Here is a 22,261-nt window from a genome sequence, read left to right as displayed (position 1 = left end):
GCCTGCTTTCCCACAGTTATCAAACTTTGTATATCTTTGCCAGGCTGAGAATGAAAAATGGAACTCTGTAGTTTTTTTTCAAGCTGTTAATTCTACGTATCTTTTTAATAGCAACCAAACTGTGACTCTGAAACCAGGTGTAGGGTCTTTGGGGAAAGTAGAACTCAAGTTGGGCTTAGATAGTTTTTTTGCCACCCTCTGACGGCACGCATGTGCAGTATGATACTTGAACCATGGACAGTAACATTGCTGCCATTATCACCTTTCCCCAGAAACAGGATCTCATCCAATTTCTCATTTAAAAAAATAAAACTTCAAAAACAAACACAACAAACAAAAAGTAATGATGAGGGCTTCCCTGGTGGCGCAGTGGTTGAGAGTCCGCCTGCCGATGCAGGGGACACGGGTTCGTGCCCCGGTCCAGGAAGATCCCACATGCCGCGGAGCGGCTGGGCCTGTGAGTCATGGCTGCTGAGCCTGTGCGTCCGGAGCCTGTGCTCCTCAATGGGAGAGGCCACAACAGTGAGAGGCCCGCGTACCGCAAAAGAAAAAAAAAAAGTAATGATGAAAGTAGACCTGAAAACCACCTGTTGGGGATCTGGCACAAAGATGCATCACAACAAAGGAAATTGGAACACCCAACCGAAACCTAGGATAGAGGACACTGACTATGTTTAGAAACCTGAGACATTCCAAATTTACCAGATATCTTTGGCTGGAGCTTAAGTGAAGTAGATCAAATGCTGTCAGACTTTTCATGCTCAAGCAACCAAATATCAATAGTCACAGTGACCCTGAGGGAAATGGCCTGTTCTTGGTCATCATCCTCTCTTCCACGGTAATGATGTTGATTAACCCATCCTTGAAACCTCCAATTCTACAACAAATTTATTCAACGTCTGGTTTACCGAAGGGCTTCTTTGGTGGAGTGCTTTTCTGCTTGCTATTTCTTCACATTCTTATTTCTGCTTGGAACTCTTTAACCACCTCCACTACCCCAACCCTCCAGTCTTCTGTTGTTAAAGCCCTTTCGTCAAGCCCCTTTCAAGTACCTTTTCTACAAATTATTTGCTGCTCTGGCTATACTTCCTCTTCGTCCCACTGAAGGGCTAAAATTCTTCAAGGTCTTATCCATTCTCTCTTGACACTCTTATACTCTCCCATACAATCCCATAGCTTCAGCAATCATCTTGATTGGCTGAGTTCCAAGTCAAATTTTTCCCCCTTAACGTTTTTCCACAGCAGATCCACCTTTTGATTGCTTTCTGGAACTCACACAGATGGCTGACCTGCCTGCCTCTAAAAATAGTAGCATGTCCAAAATGGAACACATCCTATTCCACCCACAAACCTAATCTTCCTGTGTCAGTGAATATTAGTATCAATCCATTAATGTTATTATTACTGTTGTGCATGCTGCCTGGGTTAGAAACCTCAGGGGTTCTCTGTATTGACTTTCTGTTCCCTTCTCAATCAACAAACATTCTGGTACCTACCATGCATATATCCCATTGAAAGCCAAATCCTTTCATCCTACTTTCCCAGTCGGAAGACACTGGCCCTTCCACTGCATCACCTTACTTCAGGTCCTTGTCACTTTCTCCCCTGACTGTTGCAGAAGCCTCTTTTCTTCACCTCAAACACCTATGCAAAAGTTGGTTCTCCTACCAACTCCATATTAACAAACAATACTTCTAGAAGAATAAACAACTCTATCATCTTCAGGCATGGGAAGTCTTTCTAAGCAGATACAAACCCAAGGATCCTTGAAACATTTAATCGTCATTATTGTGGTTAAAGTGCCCATAACAACAACAACAAAGAATTTACCATTTTAACCATTTTTAAGTGTACAGTTCAGTGGCATTAAATACATTCACACTGTTGTGCAGCCATCACCACTGTCCCTCTCCAGAACTTTTTCATCCTCCCAAACTGAAATTCTGTACCCATTAAGCACTAACTCTCTCTCCGTCCCCCCACTGTCCCCAGCCCCTGGTAACCACCGTAATGCATTTGACCTTTGTTTGTCATATATGTTGCAAACATGTTTTTCTAGGTTTTGATGGTCCTTTTATTTTTGTTGCAGTGTATTTTATTTATTTATTTATTTATTTATTTTAATTAATTAATTAATTGTTTGGGCTGCATTGGGTCTTCGTTGCTGCGCGCGGGCTTTCTCTAGTTGCAGCGAGCAGGGGCTACTCTTCGTTGCAGTGCGCGGGCTTCTCACTGCAGTGACTTTTCTTGTGGAGCACGGGCTCTAGGCACACGGGCTTCAGTAGTTGTGGCCTGAAGGCTCTAGAGCTCAGGCTCGGTAGTTGTGGCGCATGGGCATAGTTGCTCCGCGGCATGTGGGATCTTCCCAGACCAGGGCTGGAACCCATGTCCCCTTCGTTGGCAGGCGGATTCTTAACCACTGTGCCACCAGGGAAGCCGTGTTACAGTGTATTTTAAAAACTCATGAGCAATACATTTGATTACATAAAAATTGTCTTTTCATTATGCTAAGTGAAATAAGCCAGATACAAAAGGACAAATAATAAATAATATATGATTCCATTTACATAAGGCACCTACATCAATTCTATCAGTACTTCAGGGCCCTTTTCAAATGGCACTTCTGCTGAGAACATTTTTGTTTTCTGGTTCCCCGCTTCCTTCTCTGCTCCCGCCCTGTGGATGTGGACTCTTACTCCTTTAACCCTTCTGTGTCTCTTAAAACTCCCCTATTCTGCCTTCCTGACAGTCATTTTTTTACTTGTCCTTTTGTTACTTCATAAACCATAAGCTCCTCGAAGGCAAGGATCATCTCTTGCTCACCTTTGAGTTCACCCACAAATTACTTGCACATTATTTACCAGTAAATAAAGATTTTTGAATTAAACTGTAAAGAATATAGCATGTCCTGAACCAGAAATAGTTGACAAAATGAAACATTTTTAAGTTATCTGCTCCAGAGTCTTTTTCCAGACTGTAAGCTGGTCAAATGACTATAAGTTCAAATGCCTTACTTATATCCCCAGGACTGAGCCTGGCACATGATGGGCTGTCAGTAAACTTTAGCTGAATTTTTTAATTGGATTGAACTAATGGAAATAGTTCATTTAAGGAAACTACCAGTATAGAAGTCATTTCCTTAGAGAGAAAAACATTCTTTGCTTGTAGGAAAAATGGGCAAGATTGAACTCATTTAAAGAAAAGCTGAGAAGATCCTTTTCATTTCTATATTGATATTTTAAGAACCTTTGAGCTGAGGGAAAAAATCCAATATACTAGTTACTCCAATTTAATGGAAATAGGAACTCAATGAATAGAAATTTGACTCCCACTATCTTTTTATTTTTTTTTTTATTTTTTTATTTTTTTTGCGGTATGCGGGCCTCTCACTGTTGGGGCCTCCCCCGTTGCGGAGCACAGGCTCCGGATGCGCAGGCCCAGCGGCCATGGCTCACGGGCCCAGCCGCTCCGCGGCATATGGGATCCTCCCAGACCGGGGCACGAACCCGTATCCCCTGCATCGGCAGGCGGACTCTCAACCACTGCGCCACCAGGGAGGCCCTCCCACTATCTTTTTTAAAGTAAATTATTGAACTGTTCCTAAGTCACCTGCATCAGACAGCACCTACAAAGAACTATGTATTTTTTAGAGCTAGAAGTGATCGTAGAAGACATTGACTACATCTCCTATTTTATTTTTTGTTCACTTATTTATTCAACATATATTAAGATTATATTGTGAGCTGTATGCTGGAGTTTACAGAGTCATAGCAGATGCCCGGTCACTTGCTATTGTCTCATATATTAAATATTGAGAGGATGTCCAGGGTGTAAATGAGAGCTCATGGGAGGAGTACTGAATACAGACTGGAGGGAGACCAATGAAGTCTTCCCAGCAGACATGATGCTCAGGATACAAGTAGCGGGAGAAAGGGGTCCAGAGACAACAGAGTATCTAACTGAGAGAAATCGCATCAGGCTGGAGCCTGGTCAGCGTGCTGTGACCAGGTTATGTGGGGTCTCATAAGCTTGTTAAGGAGTTTGGGATTTAACCCATTGGATAATAGAAGGACACCAAAATGTTCTAAGCAAGAGAGTGACGTGACGTGACAAATTTTTAAGTCACTTTGGCTGCAGAATGGAACACAGGTTAGTCAGGGGGAAAAGTAGAAGCAGAGATGTTACCAAGTTTGGGTAGTAGTTGAGGCTTCCTGTAGCCCTCAGAATAAAGTCCAAATTAGGACTTCCTTGGCAGTCCAGTGGTTAAGACTCCAAGCTCCCAACACAGGGGGTGTGGGTTCCATCCCTGGTCGGGGAAGATCCTGCATGCCGTGTGGTGCAGCCAAAAATATATAATAATAATAATAGCGGGCTTCCCTAGTGGCGCAGTGGTTGAGAGTCCGCCTGCCGATGCAGGGGAAAACGGGTTCGTGCCCCGGTCCGGGAAGATCCCACATGCCGCGGAGCGGCTGGGCCCGTGAGCCATGGCCGCTGAGCCTGCGCGTCCGGAGCCTGTGCTCCGCAACGGGAGAGGCCACAACAGTGAGAGGCCCGCGTACCGCAAAAAAAAAAAAAAAAAAAAAAAAAAAATATATATATATATATATATAATAATAATAATAATAATAAAGTCCAAATTCTCACCAGGGCTCATAAGGCCCCTCCTTACTGGATCCCTACCTACCTCTCATTTCTCACCTTCCACCCCCAACTCCTTCTTTCAGCTTCTCAGATGTGATATATGCTTTGCCCCCTCTGAGCCTCCTGCCTGGACCACTTTTTACCTTCTCTTCACCTAGTGAAGAAGTCTTGTTAAGCATATGCTACTTGGTTTAGGACGTCTTCTCAGATCTCTTCCCTCCACCCCAGACTAGCATGGGCATTTCTGCCACGTGTCCTTGTAGTGAGGGCCGAAACAGGATTTCTCTGGCTCACTTCCTACCGCCCATGCTTGCAACAATCCTGGCACAAAGTGTAGTGGTTTTTTTAAATAAATGAATGATCTAATGGTGGTGTGAGGGTATCTACAATTTAAGGGGCAAGTAGGGGAAGAAGAACCTGCAAAGCAGTCTCAGAAGGAGGAGGAGAACCAGAAGAATGCAGGTCACAGAAGCCAAGGGAGCAAGTGTGGATCTCTAGGTTCCATATGGCTCTACTTGTAAACCACCCCCAAAGAGCCAAGGAGGGCAACAAATAGAAACATGAACTTCATCTTTGATGAAAGAAGGAGACAAATGTTAAGAGAAATTCTCAACATGAAGATTAAACAATGGATGGAGTGACACCTCTTCTACTGTGGAAAGAGGCAAAGAAGACAATATGAGTGGGATATAGACAAGTTTGCTGGTTTGGTAGCAGAAAGATGAGGGAGTTAAGACTGATGGCTTCCCAGTTCTCCATGAAATCAGAGGAGAAATCAGCTGTTAATAGTTCAAGGGAGCTGCTGGGTGGAGTGGCTTGAGAATATGGAGAGGACGTGAACCTCTCCATATTGTAACCTAAGAGGCATTTTCACTATGAAGTTTTTGAAGCTTACTTGGGCCTCTGTGAGTTAAGGGAGTTGCTGGAAGTTGTATTCTTGGTGGGGGGCAGGGAAGCTAGGTTGCTTTCTGAAGGCGTTTTTATGCAAGCATTGCTGTCAAACTACCTAAAGAGATCTCAGAAGACCTTAAATCCCCACGGATCTAGTTACTTTTGGTTGGGGGTGGTGGGTTTCTTCATTCTAAGTCAATGTCCAATTTTGTACCTAATTTTGTAACTGTAATTGTATATTATTCTTTTAAAGATGATCCCATGAATTGTGTAAGCTTCCTTGGATCCATCCTTGACTGTGGAAGAACAGGTGATCAGGCAGCACTGAAAGCCCAGTTGACACTGAGGACCAGTGATTGATAGTGGCTCCAGTCTGCCAGGTTGAGTGATTTTTCTCCAGCAGCACTCTTGGCGTGTAGAAATCAGAGAGTTGGATTCTTCTAGCCTTTGCTAGACGGGATGATAATGGCACAGGGAGTTGACAAGAGAGAAAGCTGGGGGAGCAGAAGGTTGTGGTTGGAGTGGGATGTTGGAAGTTAAGATATCTGAGAAGCAGCAAGTTCATGTGATGACAAAGTGCCCAGGTGTGGTCCTTGTCATGGGAATGGGAGACGAAGAGGGGTGGAGGAAAAGGTCAGTGCTGAGGAGATCAGGGAACTGAGTCTGAGTGGACGTGCAGGACACTTTCAAATACTAGTGTTCGAAAATAGTAAATATATTTAAGAATATGTGGACGTGGGCTTCCCTGGTGGCGCAGTGGTTGAGAGTCCGCCTGCCGATGCAGGGGACACGGGTTCGTGCCCCGGTCCGGGAGGACCCCGCATGCTGCGGAGCGGCTGGGCCCGTGAGCCATGACCGCTGAGCCTGCGCGTCTGGAGCCTGTGCTCCGCAACGGGAGAGGCCACAACAGTGAGAGGCCCGTGTACAGCAAAAAATATATATATATATATATGTGGACGTCTCTTTTACTTAGGCTCTGGTGCTCAGTTCTGACATAATACAACCTGATACCCTGGACATCGGCTCCCATGACTAACACTGTTTAAGCCCCAGGGGAACACACCTTGACTGCATCCAAATGCTCTCAAGGTGTGTAGATTGTGCTGTTGCTTTTGAGTGCAGGGAGAATTTGAAGAAAGGAAGCAGTTGGGGAAAAGACAATTAATTAACGTGTCAAATTCTTTCTCAGCATGATCGTAATGGAGACTTGCATTAAAATGAGCATCATTTTCACGTAGTAGTGCTGAGTGTCTATTTTCTTGTCTCTCCATATTTCAATATGTATGCATTTGCAACATGTATAATGGAGGCTACAAAATAATTAATTTATATTACTTTTAAATTGATAGACATGTAGGTGTAGAGAAAACATGCATGAAGTATGATATCCATTGTTTACATTGGCGGTTAAAGGGACATTGAACACTAGAATCATGAATAGTTTTATTTTTATAAAAATTCATAGAAATAATTAAATTTTTTAAAACTAAAAAAATTAGTTTACATAGCTGAATGCTTCCTAGTGAGCATCGGACCCAAGCCAAACCTGAGATTCTTTTTTTTTTTTTTTTTTTTTTTTTGTGGTACGCGGGCCTCTCACTGTTGTGGCCTCTCCCGTTGCGGAGCACAGGCTCCGGACGCACAGGCTCAGCGGCCATGGCTCACCGGCCCAGCCGCTCCATGGCATGTGGGATCTTCCCGGACCGGGGCACGAACCCGTGTCCCCTGCATCGGCAGGCGGACTCTCAACCACTGTGCCACCAGGGAAGCCCTAAACCTGAGATTCTTTAAATACTAAAAATAGAAAATAGCTGCAGTGCCTCTTCAATGGTAAAAACCACAAGGTGTAAAGCTTGAGAGTTTTCAACAGCCAAGTGTTTTGCCATTTACTCTGAAATGAAGCCCACATCCAGAGAAAGGCACATATATAGGAGTGTGGTGATTCTTGATTCTTGAGTTCTAGTTATTTCTGAGATCTATCCCTGCCCTTTCCCACTTCTCAGTTTCAACCCTTCTTTGCATTTATGAGCAAAATATTCCATGGTTTTTTTGGCCTAAGATTGCTCAAAGTGGGTGTCTGTCTTGTAAAAGAGGCCAAACACAAAAGGTAGATCCTCCAGGGCTTGAAGGCATGGTGACACATAGCACAGACTTGAATTGGACAAGGACCAAGTGCCAGCTAAGGTAATCTGTGGCAGCTAGTCATCGCTTGGGTAATCTGTGGTCTGGAACTGTTTGCTTCTCAGTTTTCATATGTCTCTTTGATTTCCTTTCCCTTTAGTTTCCCAGACAATTTTTCTTTTTAAGAAATGTAAGCCAATCTCAGTGGAGCCAAAGGGAAAGATTTTCCTCACCTGCGCTAGGCTAGCTGAGAGTCTCAAAGCATAACAGAAACCAGGAATAGTGAAGGCAGTGACCTGGGGCAGCTGGAGAGACACCTAGGAGCAGAGAAATCCATGGTGACTGTCATTCCTGTGCCTTCATCCATGATTTTGTCTCCTGTATTGTAAGGAGCACTCTTCCAGGAAGCCAGGAAGCCTGGAAGCCATATCCATAGCACAGACAGACTGGAAGGAAAATGGCTCTGTGGTCATGGGAGAATCTAAGGAGCAGAGATGGGAAGGTGGAAGGGTGACTCAGCCACTGGATTCCCAGCCTTGTCTGTGCTGAGCCAAGACCTTTCCCTCTGGTGGTGACCTTGGGGCAAGTCCCTTCAGGAAACATAGCAAGAGGCCAAGGCTGGTACGTATTCCTTGCCCAGGCTGAACATATGAGACAACATTTTTGGTGCTGGGCAGGGAGCTACACAGAAGCAAGATGAAGCCTGAGCATGAGAGGATTCCAAAAGAGGAGTAGTGCTGAGGGAGGCTGTCTCATGGGAGCACCCGAAGGCCACGAGCAGCGACAGAGTCTGGAATCTGAACAAGGGAGAAAGGGAAACAATGATTGCTTGATAGCCCGAAAATACCAACAAAATGTGAAATCAATACCCACACCTCTTTGGGTTTTTTTGTTTGTTTTGTTTTGTTTTGTGTTTTTTTGCATTCTTTGCTTCTCAGCTCTCCCATAGTTGGCATCACTGCTGTTAGGTATAAACACATCCGAAAATTTGATAGGAGAGAGAACTTCCAATTTAAAATATTTTCCCTGGCCAAATAATATTTCACAGACTTCTTTCAATGAGAAGCAGCATAGCATTGTGGTCAGGAGTAACCACCTCCAGCCTGTACCTCCTTGAACTGGTTAAGCTATGCCACTTGCCTAGGACGGCAGGAAAGGAGGCATGTTTCAAGTAGAGTCATTCTTCAGGAAGTGAGGGGATCTGCAGTATGGAAGTTATGACTAGGGAAGCAGAATTGGGGCAATTTCTGTGTTTTCCAGAGACCAGGGTTAGGTGATAACACAAGGAACACCATCTTCCCCAACCCCCACCCTAAAACTCAAGAGGAAGTATTTCTCCACCAAACACCATGACCTTAAGGTCAGCCATCATCTTACAAAGTTCCTAAGGCCATTAGGCTGTCCTTCCCCCTTGGGAGTCAGATTCCCACTCAGATTGCTTTCATCTGCCTCCCCAAGTTAGATGGGCCCCTTCTAGCATTCACAGACTCTGAGGATTCTATATTCAAGCTTCTGTCTTGGTCCTGAGTCCTAGGCCCTGCTCAGTTGCCATTCCCCAGCCCCTGTACTCCAGACTGAGGCTATCAGCCTCCTGCCCCCAGCAATTGGCCCCAAACTCTCTGAGTCTCTTAGAAAAAATACAAAGAGGTTTTTCAAATTTCAGACTTCAGATATTTGATACAAGTCAAGAATTGGATGAAATTCATTAAGCCAATCATACTAGCAAGTAATCTGGCAAACAAAAAAGTATAAAATGTAATAGTCCAAAGAATTCCAAACACACACACTCTAAGGATTCCATATATTTTAAAGGACAATCTTTTGAATGTTGTTAGCATTCTGTTCTCTGAAAAAGATGTTCCAGAGAGAGACAATTCCAATTTGATAAAAATGACTATATTTGTTTTTGTTTTATAATTTTATTTATTAAACTGCAGTTGATTTAAAGTGTTGTGTTAGGGCTTCCCTGTGGAGCAGTGGTTAAGAATCCACCTGCCAATGCAGGGGACATGGGTTCGAGCCCTGGCCCGGGAAGATCCCACATGCCGCAGAGCAACTAAGCCCATGCGCCACAACTACTGAGCCTGCGCTCTAGAGCCCATGAGCCACAACTACTGAGCCCGTGTGTCACGACTACTGAAGCCCGCGCACCTAGAGCCCATGCTCCGCAACAAGAGAAGCCACCGCAGTGAGAAGCCCATGCACAGCAACGAAGAACCAAAGCAGCCAAAAATAAATAAATAAAATAAATAAATTTATTTAAAAATTTAAAAATAAATAAATAAAACGTTGTGTTAGGTTCAGGTGTACAGCTTCAGGTTCTTTTCCAGTATAGGTTATTACAAGATATTGAATATAGTTCCCTGTGCTGTTCAGTAAATCCTTGTTGTTATCTATTTTATATATAGTGGTTTGTATATGTTAATTCCACACTTCTAATTTGTCCCTCCCCCTTCCCTTTCCCCTTTGGCAACGTTTGTTTAAAATTACTGTATTTGGGCTTCCCTGGTGGCGCAGTGGTTAAGAATCGCCTAGCCAATGCAGGGGACACAAGTTCCAGCCCTGGTCCGGGAAGATCCCACATGCCGTGAAGCAACTAAGCCCATGAGCCACAACTACTGAAGCCCGCGCGCCTAGAGCCCGTGCTCGGCAACAAGAGAAGCCGTGCAATAAGAAGTCCGCGCACCACAGCGAAGAGTAGCCCCAGCTCGCCGCAACTAGAGAAAGCCCGTGGGCAGCAACGAAGACCCAACGCAGCCAAAAATAAAATAAATAAATTTTAAAAATAAAATACCCAACCCCCCAAAAAATGTTATGGGGGAAATAGATGAAACAAGATTGACAAAATGTTAACAACGTTGAAGCTGGGTGACAGGTAGGTACGTAGGGGTTTTCATGATACTATTTGCTTTACTTTCATCTATTTGAAAATTTCCATAGTAAAATGGGTTTTTGTTTGTTTTTTAAGTCTAATTGCTATGGAAGGAAAGGAATTTTTGTCACCACATGCCCTTTGGATGCTTTCAAACTGGAAGCAATAACATAACTTCTTGGGTCAATTGGCTAAAAGATTTGGCATGTCTCTCTGCTCCTCTTGGAGAACTTCAGCACTTAAGGCAAGAAATAGGTCACCCAAGGCCACAGCAGAGGAGAGCAGGGAGGCCAAAAGAGAAAAGAGCTATGATTTTAGGCAGAGGGTTTATCAGAGCTTGGTTTTTCTGCATCTGTGTATCAAATTAAATGAAGTCCTTTACAACCTCTGGGCTTAATCTATAGTGAAGCTCAGCACCTGTATAATTTAAGTCACTCCTATCACTTCTTAGATAATCAAATGTGAGAGCTGGAAGAAACTGGAGAAAATACTCAACTGAACCATCTTATTCTGCACCCAGAGGAGATATTACAAGAAGGTTATGGGTGGGTGGGTAGGGTGAGATAGTACTCATTAAACTTGGTTTTGGGACTTCCCTGGTGGTCCAGCAGTTGAGACTCTGTGCCCCCAATGCAGGGGGCCCGGGTTTGGTCTCCAGTGAAGGAACTAGATCCCACATGCTGCAACTAAAGATCCTGCACGCCACACAAAGATCCCACACGCAGCAACAAAGACCCGGTGCAGCCAAATAAATAAATAAATAATAAAACAAAACAAAAACAACAACTTGGTTTCATTTCTCCCTTGCTACCCTGAGAGAATAAATAAGGCAATAAGGTGAATGTGCAGTCTTTATTTTCTCTAAAAATTGAGGTAAAAGGGAACTCTTTAGAAAAAGAAACCATCTACATTGAAAATGGGACGGTCCAAACTTACACAATATGTTAATTATATCTCAGTAAAGCTGAAAATATCTGTTTTTAATTTTTAAAAAAGTACTGGAAAAAGAAAACAGGAAGGTCCAGCTTTACATCGTTGCTCCAGGATGCTCAGAGGAAGGAACTAAAATCGACCAAGGTTGAGCCAAGATTTTCCTGAGTTGGTCCAGACTCCAGATTAATGTTTCAAAGAGGAAAGAGATCCGTCAAGAGCTTTTGAGTCCATGGCCCCTGGAAAGAAGTGACGTTGATGCTCCTGTCACCTCAGCTGAGCGTGCTAGCTGGTCTCGGTAAGGAAATTGACCCAATTTCCCAGGTTCTTCTGCCATCCCTGTGCCCAGCCTGGCATCTGCCCAGTCCTCCTGGCCCGAGAGGGTGGCCGACTCTGCAAGTCTTGGAGAAGAATACTCTGTAGGTGTGACTGTCTTGTGCCATGAGCCAGCCTCACGAGAGGGTTGGGTGTGCGAAGATTTCTAGAAGGGTCAGGAGTATCAGAGCAGGGCAGGATTCGCAACAGCAGCCAGCCAGGACAGTCCTGCAGGGTGGGCCTTCTCCTCGGTCCCCTTTCCTTATGGCGTGGACTGGGCCTGATACAGCTGTGCCTATTCCACCAGCTCTACCCCCACTGGATTCCCAGCAGCTCGCAGCTGACGTTCCACAAGCGCTCAGCCGTTTTGTTATTCCGGGCCCTTGGAGACACCCAAGTCTTCTTGCAGTCACTGGAGGGCATAGAAAGGGAGTGAACATCCAGGAGTGAAAATGGACAGTCTGGAAAAGTTTATGTCCTCTTCTCCAGAATATATTTTTAATGTGTAATAAAGTACATTAGATAAAAAGAAACTAACTGTATTGAAATGCAGTTTTAAAATATTTCCTTTTCTTTTCTGTATTGACTTTTTAAAAATTTTAGTTTTATTGGAGTGTAGTTGATTTTCCATGTTGTGTTAGTTTCAGGTGTACCTCAAAGTGATTCAGTTACACATATACATATATTCATTCTTTTTTAGATTCTTTGCTCATATAGGTTATCACAGAATACTGAGTAGAGTTCCCCATGCTATACAGTAAGTCCTTGAGGGTTATCTATCTTATACACAGTATAAAATATTTTAAAAACAATGTGTGGTATAGTAATGTGTTCTATTAGAAGGGCTAGCACTGGGTCTAATCACCACCAGATTTCAAGGTATTGGTGAGCAGAAGCGACATCCTGAGGTATCTGCAACAATTGCCATGTGACATGAAATTACTTATAGTTTTCTTGGGGACAAAGTCACCGGTATCACTACTACTGCAGTTCACTTCCTACATTCATAATCAAAGGAAATGGAAAATGTCAGACGGAGGTTAGTGAAACTAAAGATGAAATTATCTTTCCATCCAGGTTCGAAGACCCCTGAAATTCTATCCACAGACCCCTTGTGCCCCATGAACCCGACTAAGCACCCCTGTTTTGTTTTGGGGTGAGCAGGTGAGGGGGGCTGGGGCAGAGCAGAGTGTTCATGGTGTTTTTCTTTAAATAGAAGTTTTGGGCTTCCGTGATGGCGCAGTGGTTAAGAATCCTCCTGCCAATGCAGGGGACACGGGTTCCAGCCCTGGTCCGGGAAGATCCCACATGCCGCGGAGCAACTAAGCCCATGTGCCACAACTACTGAGCCCACATGCCACAACTGCTGAAGCCCACGCGCCTAGAGCCTATGCTCTGCAACAGGGGAAGCCACTGCAATGAGAAGCCGGCGCACCGCAATGAAGAGTAGCCCCCGCTCACCACGACTAGGGAAAGCCCGTGCACAGCAATGCACATCCAACACAGCCTAAATAAATAAATAAATAGAAGTTTTTCTCTAATTAGAAAAGTCCTGTAGAGCACTTGGAAAATGTAGTACTGATAAAGAAGAAAAACCTATTATTTTATTTTGTCTTTTAAAGAAGAGTTTCTTTTTTAAAAATTAATTAATTAATTTGTTTGTTTTTATTTTTGGCTGTGTTGGGTCTTCGTTGCTGCACATGGGCTTTTCTCTAGTTGCAGTGAGTGGGGGCTACTCTCCACTGCAGTGAGCGGGCTTCTCATTGTCGTGGCTTCTCTTGTTGTGGAGCACGGCCTCTAGGCACGGAGGCTTCAGTAGTTGTGACATGTGGGCTCAGTAGTTGTGGCTCGTGGGCTCTTGAGTGCAGGCTCAGTAGTTGTGGCACACGGGCTTAGTTGCTCCGTGACATGTGGGATTTTCCTGGACCAGGGCTCAAACCCGTGTCCCTTGCATTGGCAGGTGGATTCTTAACCACTGCGCCACCAGGGAAGCCCAAAAAAACCTATTATTTAATTGCTTTCCTTACTCTCTTTTTTGCTCTGTTTGTGTATATATAGATATAAAGTCTTTCTCTTTCTTTTATATAAAACTGGGATCATGAGCTTCACTATGTCTTCAAAATCTGGTGTACATTTTACACGTACAGTATGTCCCAGATTGGACTAGCCATATCTCAAGTGCTCAGTAGCCATATATGGCTAGTGACAACCACACTGAACAGCACGGCTCTAGAGCCAGACTGCCTGGGTTTAAACCCCAGGCCTACCACTTATAAACTATATGACCCTGAGCAAGCTAATTTTTTCTGTGCCTCAGTTTCTTCATCTGTAAAATGGGGACAATAATACGATCTACCTTTCAGAGTTGTGATGATTATATGAATTAATACATGTAAAACTTAGAAGAGTGCCAAACATGTTGTAAGAGCTCAAGCAACATTAGCTATGATCATTTATCCATTCCCCTATTGTTGGACACTGAGGCTATTTCCAATGCTTCACCTAATAAATGGTGTACCAGTGAACCATCTTGAACAAAGTGGGACAGAAAAGCAGACTGGGCTGGATCAAGTCATGGAATGGGAAGAGATGTAATCCTGGGCTTCCCTATATTCCCAGACTCTGATTGCCCATTGAGTTTGTGATAAACCTCAACACCAAAATGTCTATTTTTATGTTCCAACAGATAGTGCCAGTCTTCGCAGCTTTGGGAGACAGAGTTCACACTAGGAACAGGTGACTTTGCCCTGGAGTTTCGTGCTATGTGTCATTTAAAAATTCATGAAGGAAGTCAGTCAAAAGCTTCAAGGAAGAGAAAAAGGCTCTACAAAGGCTTACCTGGAAATGTGGCACACAGGTTTGAAACAGAGCCATAAAACCAACTTTTGCCACGTTTCAAATGTAAGTTTCCTTAGAAAAGTAACAGCATTTGGTCTACTGGCCCAACGTGAACCTGGATTCCCCCTTCAGGCACAAACTTGGCCACTGGGGGCGCAAAGCCCAGGGAGTCCTATGCCTCCCCAGGCACACAGGTGATGGGGAGAACGCATGCGGCCTCTGCGCACCTGAAGTACTTGCCGCTCAGAGGCTCCAAGCCCTCAGCCAGGGCGCAGTGCAGGCTGGTCTGGGCCCCCTCCCTCGTCGTCTTGAGGAAGGGGGAGAAGAGCTGCCAGAGCAGGCACAGCAGGAAGGAGTGTCGGACCAGTTCGGAGCGGACGATGCCTGGGTGCACTGCGTAGGTGGTGACCCCCGTGCCTAGGGCAAAAAGGGCACAGTTAGACCAGAGACACACTCCGAGGCCGGGAAACAGCTCATCTCCTGCAGCAACATGCACGAGTGAGAAGAAGGGACTTGGGAAACTGAACCCCAGTGTTCAGAAGACACCACCTCTAGCCAGGTAGAATCTCATGAGTAATTAATTGATCTTATCCAGAAAGATCTATAGCCTCCTCAGCCTTCTATGCGCCAAAAGGAATGCTTGGTTGAACATCCTTCTATTTTAGTGTCATCTTAATCTTTGGCTTAAATGGTATCTTTGGAATTTCTATTGGAGGGTCTTCGGGGCGGCAGTCCTGTTAGAAGGTAGGAAGCTAGGACCTTGTTGTGAATTGCATTTGCCAGGCAAGCACATTTAATGAGGTGTAGATTGAGAGGTGTTGATGGAAATGATGAGAGTTAACATGCCCCCAAGACACCCCTGCTGTCTCCACTATTCTTAGTACTTATTACGTACAAGGGCTGTGCTACATGTTTTATGTGTTATCTCATTTGACTCTCAAAGAGGTTCATGAGGTAGATAATATTAAGAAGCCCATTTACAGCTGAGGAAACTGAGTTCTCATCACAGACAGGTTAAGTAAATTGCCCAAGGTCACACCTAGCTGGTTGCAGGGCCAAGGTCTGAACCTCGATGAAGAGTAAAGAGCATAGACTTCTGAGCTAGATTGCCTGGATTTGAATCCTGGCTCGCCTCGGAATTAATATATCTTGCTCAGGCAAGTTTCTCAAGATATCTGTACCTACCTCTTCTTTTGTAGAGAGGGGAAAAATGATAGCACCTACCTCATAGGAATAGTGTACTAAATGAGTTGAGACACAGATAGTATATGGCACACACAAACTCTCAATTATTGTTGTCATTATTAGTATTCATTTAAATGATTACCCTATTCTTCTACTTTCTGCATTCTGATAGTAAATATCATTTTCCCCAAACTCTGGCTTATTCACTGTAGCAAATGGTCCTCCAGATTCGCAGATGTCAGTGTCAGAAGCTCAGCAAAAACTCCAGGGGAGCGCAGAATCATAGGATCAAGAGTGGCCTCACCTCATTTTACAGTTGAGGGGATGAAGTCAAGGAAGGTTAAAGGGACATGTTTGTATACACACGTGGCTACTATATGGTAGAGCAAGAACTCACACCCAAGTATCTGAAACCCTGACTCCAGGCAGTGAGTGGCGGCTCTGTAGCTCAGCTCACCCTGTAAACCTCAGCAAATGGCACAGTGCTCACTCCTTCACTTGCCATATAATCTTGGGCCAGCAGCTTCTTTGGACCTCAGTGTGGACCCATAAAATAGTGAAAACAATACCTACTCTGCCTGTTGCAAGAGGTTGTTGTGAAAAATCAGATGAGATGATAAATATGAAATAAGATGTGACAAAGCACATAAGGTTTATAGGTTCCTGACCTCTGTTCAATTTTAAGCTTCCCAAGGGCAAGGACTCTGTTTTTACTCAGTTTTATAACCTCATTCTCCTAAGTGCACAGAGCTGCCACTGAAATGTGCACGTTTGACATCCTGACTTCAGAAGTTTCTGTGAACCTCTAATCTGGACTGAAGCCCCTGCTTTTCTGTCTTAACCCTGGCCCTTTCTCTAGACTTACCTTGGAGCCTCTTGGCCAGCTCACGAGTAAAGAGCACATTGGCCAGCTTGCTGTGGCAATAAGCAAAACCCCGGTTGTAGGACTTCTCACCCTGGAGGTCATGGAAGCGAATCTTGCCAGCGTGGTGGACCACTGATGACAGGTTCACCACCCGTGCAGGAGCGGACTCCTTCAGCTGCCCCAGGAGCAAGTGGGTGAGAAGGAAGTGGCCTGTGAGGAGAGCCAGCAGGGGAGATTCAAGAGTGGAACGGCAGCCTGGGCTCGGGGTGTGGGAGCTGATGTATGACAGGGCTTCATCATTAGCTCACTATCTTCTGGGTGTGAACATGTTGACACCATGAGTACCTTAGTGCTAATGGTCAGTCAGTCTGAGTTAGTGGAGTCCTCAAGGCAAGGGCCAGAGCTGGACTCCAGGTAAGGCAATATATACGTAATCTGTTGTTATTTGTTCCTCTGTCCTTGACCCGGTCAGCAGCAACTGCTGGCTTCTGACATCCCCCGTCTGGTTATGATCACACAACTGTGGGCAGGTACAGAAGGACGGATGGAATAGTCAGGGGAAATAACTTTTGCCGAGGATCAGAGAACCTGTTCTGTGATCCCCTCACTAGAGCCATTGCCTCGAGCTCTGAACACTAGCCTCTCTCATACCTCAGGTCCTCAAGGTCTGCCTCCACGATGGACCAACCCTTGCTTGCTCAGTCCTCAGTTATAGATATGACCCCCCCTCCAGCCAAACACGGACTTCTGCACCCCCACTCCTGACCCTGCTTGGCAAGTCTTGCATTACCACAGTCCCATTCAAGAAGGACATTCTTCTTCCTGGTATCTCCTAAGTTTGGGGTTTCTTAACAGTATGAGTAGGATGAGCTCTCTTTTTTGTACTGGTTAGGAGAGGGGTAGTGAAAGAAAAACCAATATCTCCAGTCTAGCAGAATCTTGGTCTCTATGAGGACCAGTGGAGATTCTCAGCACTGGTACAGGGTGATATCCCTACAGAGAACATGCTGGCATATGCCTCGCTTTTCACTCACTCTAAGATACTCACCCAGGTGGTTGACTCCCAGGTGGGTTTCAAAGCCATCAGCTGTCTTGGAATATGGGCACATCATCACTCCTGCATTGTTGATCAGAATATGAAGCTGCTTTTCCTCTAAAGAGCACAACCAAGGAGACCATGTGGTTAGCAAGGAGTCAGCTAGCTGCCAGTCCTGAGTGTTTGTTCCTTGCCTTTGGACCTATCTCAGTGATATTCAGTAGCCACTGTCATTGGGTTTCTAATTTTTTTAATATATATAAATGTATTTATTTATTTATTTATTTATTTATGGCTAGGTTGGGTCTTTGTTGCTGCACACGGGCTTTCTCTAGTTGTGGCAAGCGGGGGCTACTCTTTTTTTTTTTTTTTTTTGTGGTATGCGGGCCTCTCACTGTTGTGGCCTCTCCCGTTGCGGAGCACAGGCTCCGGACGCGCAGGCCCAGCGGCCATGGCTCACGGGCCCAGCCGCTCCGCGGCATGTGGGATCCTCCCAGACCGGGGCACGAACCCGCATCCCCCGCATCGGCAGGCGGACTCTCAACCACCGCGCCACCAGGGAGGCCCGGGGGCTACTCTTCATTGCGGTCTGTGGGCTTCTCATTGTGGTGGCTTCTCTTGTTGCGGAGCACGGCCTTTAGGTGCATAGGCTTCAGTAGTTGTGGCACACGGGCTCAGTAGCTGTGTCTCGCGGGCTCTAGAGCACAGGCTCAGTAGTTGTGGCTCACAGGCTTAGTTGCTCCGCGGCATGTGGGATCTTCCTGGACCAGGGCTCGAACCCGTGTCCCCCGCATTGGCAGGCGGATTCTTAACCACTGTGCCACCAGGAAAGTCCTGGGTTTCTAATTTTAGTTGCTGTTATCTTCCTGGACACCATTCATTCATTCATCCATTCATTCATCAAATGTGTACTTAGTACTGACTCTGAGCTGGGCTGGGCACTGGGCATACAGTGGTAAAATAAGACAGACATGGTTCCTGTCCCTCATGGATTTCATAGTCCTTGATAGAAGATGGTCATTTTCCAAGATACAGAAGAATATTTGCAGCAGCACAACTTCCTCTTGTGCTTATGGCCACAGAAATTTGATTCTCAGGATGAAAGAAGAGAGTGGCATCAGGGCCACACCTCGATGCCAAGGTACAAGCCCAGGCAGGGAGCTGTCACCTCCAACATTCCCACTGCTGAGGCAAGATGATAAGGATCCTGCCCAGCCTGTCCACCCACCATCCCCGTGCCAATTCCCTGCCCTGCTGGTTCGTGTGGCAGAACCTGTGCAGTGGAATCCATGATGGGTCCGATGTAAGGGTCAGAGTTGGTCCAGAGTGGAGCAGCCACTCCCACACCCAGCTTCCTGCCTTTCTAGCCAATCCCCAGGGCCTCACCTGTCCGGAAGCCCTCAGCAAAGGCTCGGATGGATTTGGTATCAGATAGGTCCAGTTTCCGTACCAGCACCTGGGAGTTCTTTGTATCAGCTCGGATTTCACTGGCAGCACACTCCCCCTTCAGTACATCTCGGCAGGCAATGTATACTCGGGCTCCTGGGGCCAAAACAAACAGACAGCAATGTGGTCAGACCCTGGGCTGAAGAAGAGTCTAGTAAGTGAGTTTGGGACTGGTGGACAGAGCATTCCCCGCACCATCCCTAAAGCAGTGAGTGGCTAAATTGCCGCTTCCAGATTCTCCTTGCTATCAGCTTAACCCCAGGCTGGGAACCCTGGTTTTTACACCCTGATATTTAACATGGCTTAGGATCTCCTTTTAGAATAACTGACCTGACCAATATTATACACGGACATCATTGTTTTCCTTACTTTATATAACAGAGAAGGAGCAGGAAGGAAGGAAAGTTTAAGTCACAGAGTAAGTTGGTGTCACAGCTGGACTTGAATCCCAGGTTCCTTGAGTTCCTGACCAGAATTTCTAAGCCCAGGAGGAAAGAAAAGGGAACGTGAGTAGAGTTCCTAGTGAGAAAGACAGGAGGTGCTGCCCTGTGGAAATGGAAAGGAAGGACTTGCCTCTGCGAGCAAGCTCTCTGGCTGTCTCCTTGCCGATGCCTGTGTTGGCACCGGTGATCACCACCACCTTCCCGGGAAGCTGCACATTTGTTCCACAGACCCCACCAGCAAAGAACTTCCTACAGGCAAGAGAAACAAAACATTTATGCACCATCCTTTCCACCCCCATACTGAGATACATAAAATCCACCCAGCCTCAAAGAGGGATTTCTTTTCATTGTTGTCAGGAGACTTAAAGAAGCTAATCTTCAAGGGACAGCGTCTCCCCAGTGGGCAAGGCAGTCTCCTGCTTATCAGCTCAGGTTGGGAGGTCACGTGCCCGGAAGCTACAAATGATCATCTGGGCAAATAGAATAAGTTCTCTTGAGCCAGGGCCAATGGTTCCTTGTTAAACAACAAAGATACCTCGCTCCTATCTCTAGAGGTTCCTAGAGGTCATCTTCCTTCTCTATCCTGCCCTAAAAACACGAGGGGGATGGGCATTAGTGGAATCAGTGGTCCTGAGCCCTCACCTTCAATAAGCATCATTGGTGAGTAACTGATGAACAGCACCTCCAGGGTCCCATATAGAAATACGGCTCTTGGGCTGCCTCTCCAGTTTTAGAGAGCAAGAATATTCTGCCATCCCACTAGAGATTTCATACTCGCCATCAATGCACAGAGAGAAAACCTCCCTTGTTCAGACCTCTGTGCAGAGAGCCTCCTTTTACATAGAGTTGATTTGATAAGTTCCCAAAAATAGGACGGGAGGAAGTAAAACTAACATTACCTGAGCATCATCCAACTGCCAAGCACTAGGCTAGGCGCTTTCCAAGGGAATTTAATTCTCTCAACCACTCTGTTATTATCCCCACATTACAGTGGAGAAAGCTGAGGCTCAGAGAAGTTCAAGTCACTTGCTCATGGTGGCAAAATTGGAACCCAAACCCAGGTTTCTATGGCGGGACCTAGAGCAACACTCTGTCTCTGATATGTCCATTTAACCTTCTTTATCATCAATAATTTAAAAGTTCTCTACTCATAACACACATTTCTTTGACATCTCCAGAAATCCCACAGCAAAAGAGCCAACCCAAAACGTTAGTTAAGGGTAGTCTCAAAGGGAAGAGAATTTGTTCCCTTCCCCAGATGCCTGGTACTTAACAACTGAGTCCCTCGGCAATGACCACCCACCGTAACACAGCAGGGCCACCTTGACTAGGGACAGTGAAGAAAGGGAGACCTTCAGAGGAACCCAAGGGAATGGAGTGAAAGAGCAAGGACTCCCCCATAAGATGTCTGTCAAGCTACTTACCAGAGTCATCCACTCAGCCTTCCACTAGCATCAGAATTCAAACCCGCCCCTCCTCTCCCAGCCCCAGGTGCTTCCTTCTCGTTTTCCACCACAGTATTCATAACTACCTCCTTCCTTCCTGCTTTTCCTGCCTTGACTTTCTCTCCCTTGGCCTCCATCCCTTTCTCTTCCTTCAGCAGCTATGAACTCATCTTCTTACAAGCTCCGTGGCTCCCAATTCAGGGCTTTGTAAACTATTGAATGAGTTACTGAATTAAGACAAACCTGATGGATGGAGCTGTCACATACAGGAAAGAAAGGAAGGAGGTGAGCAGTCCCAAGAAAACCAGCATCTTTTCAACTTCTTTAGTTGCTGCTGCTTTACCAAGAGCAACTTTGACTCCAACTCTGGCTCGGGCTTCTCCTGGTCTGGCTCCAACTCTTGGCTGCTTCTTGCTGCTTCTCTTTCCTCCAGCTCCTCTCGCTCCTGGGTGTTCAGCAACAGCCTGGCTCTAAGCGTAGCCCAGAATCCTATTTAAATCCGAGAGCTGTCAGAGCACAGCCTGCTGGGAGATGTAGTCCTGGGAGAGAAGGATGGAGAAAACAGCAGAGCCTCACACTTACTGGCAAAGAGAATGAGGGGAGATGGAGAACTGCCCCTAACTTTCCCACCCTCAGTCATTTCTCTTATCTAGGGAATGTGTTCCCTCCACCACCGTGACCTCCACTCCTGCAAAATAGAATACTTTTAACTTTAGCAGCAGACCCCATGATACTTGAAATACAGTGTGATTAAAATAGACAGACAAGGAAGAAACCCCCAGAAGAGAGGTGAGAGAATTCAGGAGAGTGTTTCCCTTGGTGGGGAAGGGGTAGAGACTGGAGTGGGGTATGTTGGGATCTCCTGGGGGGCGGGTAGTGTTCTGTTCTTTGGGGGGGGGTTGCTATTACACAGGTGTGCTCACTTTGTGAAAATTCACTGAGTCACACACTTGATTTGTGCACTTGACTGTGTTTTATGTTCTGTTTCAATGAAGTTAACACACACATGTATTGTACATGCCAAAGAAAAGGTATAGTGTTTCAGTGCATGGGCTCTTAGCGTGGACTTCCTGGTTCAAATCTCAGCTGAACTGCTTACCAGATGGGTGGCCCTGGGCAAGTTACTAAACCTCTCTGTTAACTCACTTGCATAATGGCATGATAAAATATACACCTACCTTTTTAAGTATTAATTAAATAGGTAGGAAATTTGAGACGGAGACTAGCACATAG

General features: G+C 45.5%; 1 protein-coding gene across 1 annotated transcript; it reads right to left on the bottom strand.

Annotated features, from left to right (window-relative positions):
* Positions 1-11,996: 11,996 nt before the first annotated feature.
* On the bottom strand, positions 11,997-21,463 carry RDH12 (retinol dehydrogenase 12). The gene is made up of 7 exons (XM_082618824.1): positions 21,272-21,463; positions 19,714-19,832; positions 19,081-19,236; positions 17,707-17,811; positions 16,659-16,868; positions 14,836-15,025; positions 11,997-12,182 (listed from the first exon to the last, which is right to left on the bottom strand). Exons 1-7 carry the CDS (start codon positions 21,337-21,339, stop codon positions 12,080-12,082), a joined length of 951 nt encoding a protein of 316 aa, XP_082474950.1. The 5' UTR covers positions 21,340-21,463; the 3' UTR covers positions 11,997-12,079.
* Positions 21,464-22,261: the final 798 nt, after the last annotated feature.

The sequence above is a fragment of the Mesoplodon mirus genome (assembly GCF_964341445.2).
Source record: "Mesoplodon mirus genome assembly, chromosome: 4".
NCBI classification, from domain to species: Eukaryota; Metazoa; Chordata; class Mammalia; order Artiodactyla; family Ziphiidae; genus Mesoplodon; species Mesoplodon mirus.
The sequence above is the reverse complement of the archived record's forward strand: the minus strand, read 5'-3'. Positions and strand labels throughout refer to the sequence as shown.

Excerpts from the sequence above, each read along its gene's own strand:
- RDH12 (XM_082618824.1), bottom strand. The coding sequence starts at position 21,339 with ATGCTGGTTTTCTTGGGACTGCTCACCTCCTTCCTTTCTTTCCTGTAT. Across the intron at positions 17,812-19,080 it reads TGCTGAGGGCTTCCGGACAG|AGGAAAAGCAGCTTCATATT; the intron begins GTGAGGCCCTGG and ends TGTGCTCTTTAG. Across the intron at positions 12,183-14,835 it reads CTGAGCGGCAAGTACTTCAG|TGACTGCAAGAAGACTTGGG; the intron begins GTGCGCAGAGGC and ends TATGCCCTCCAG.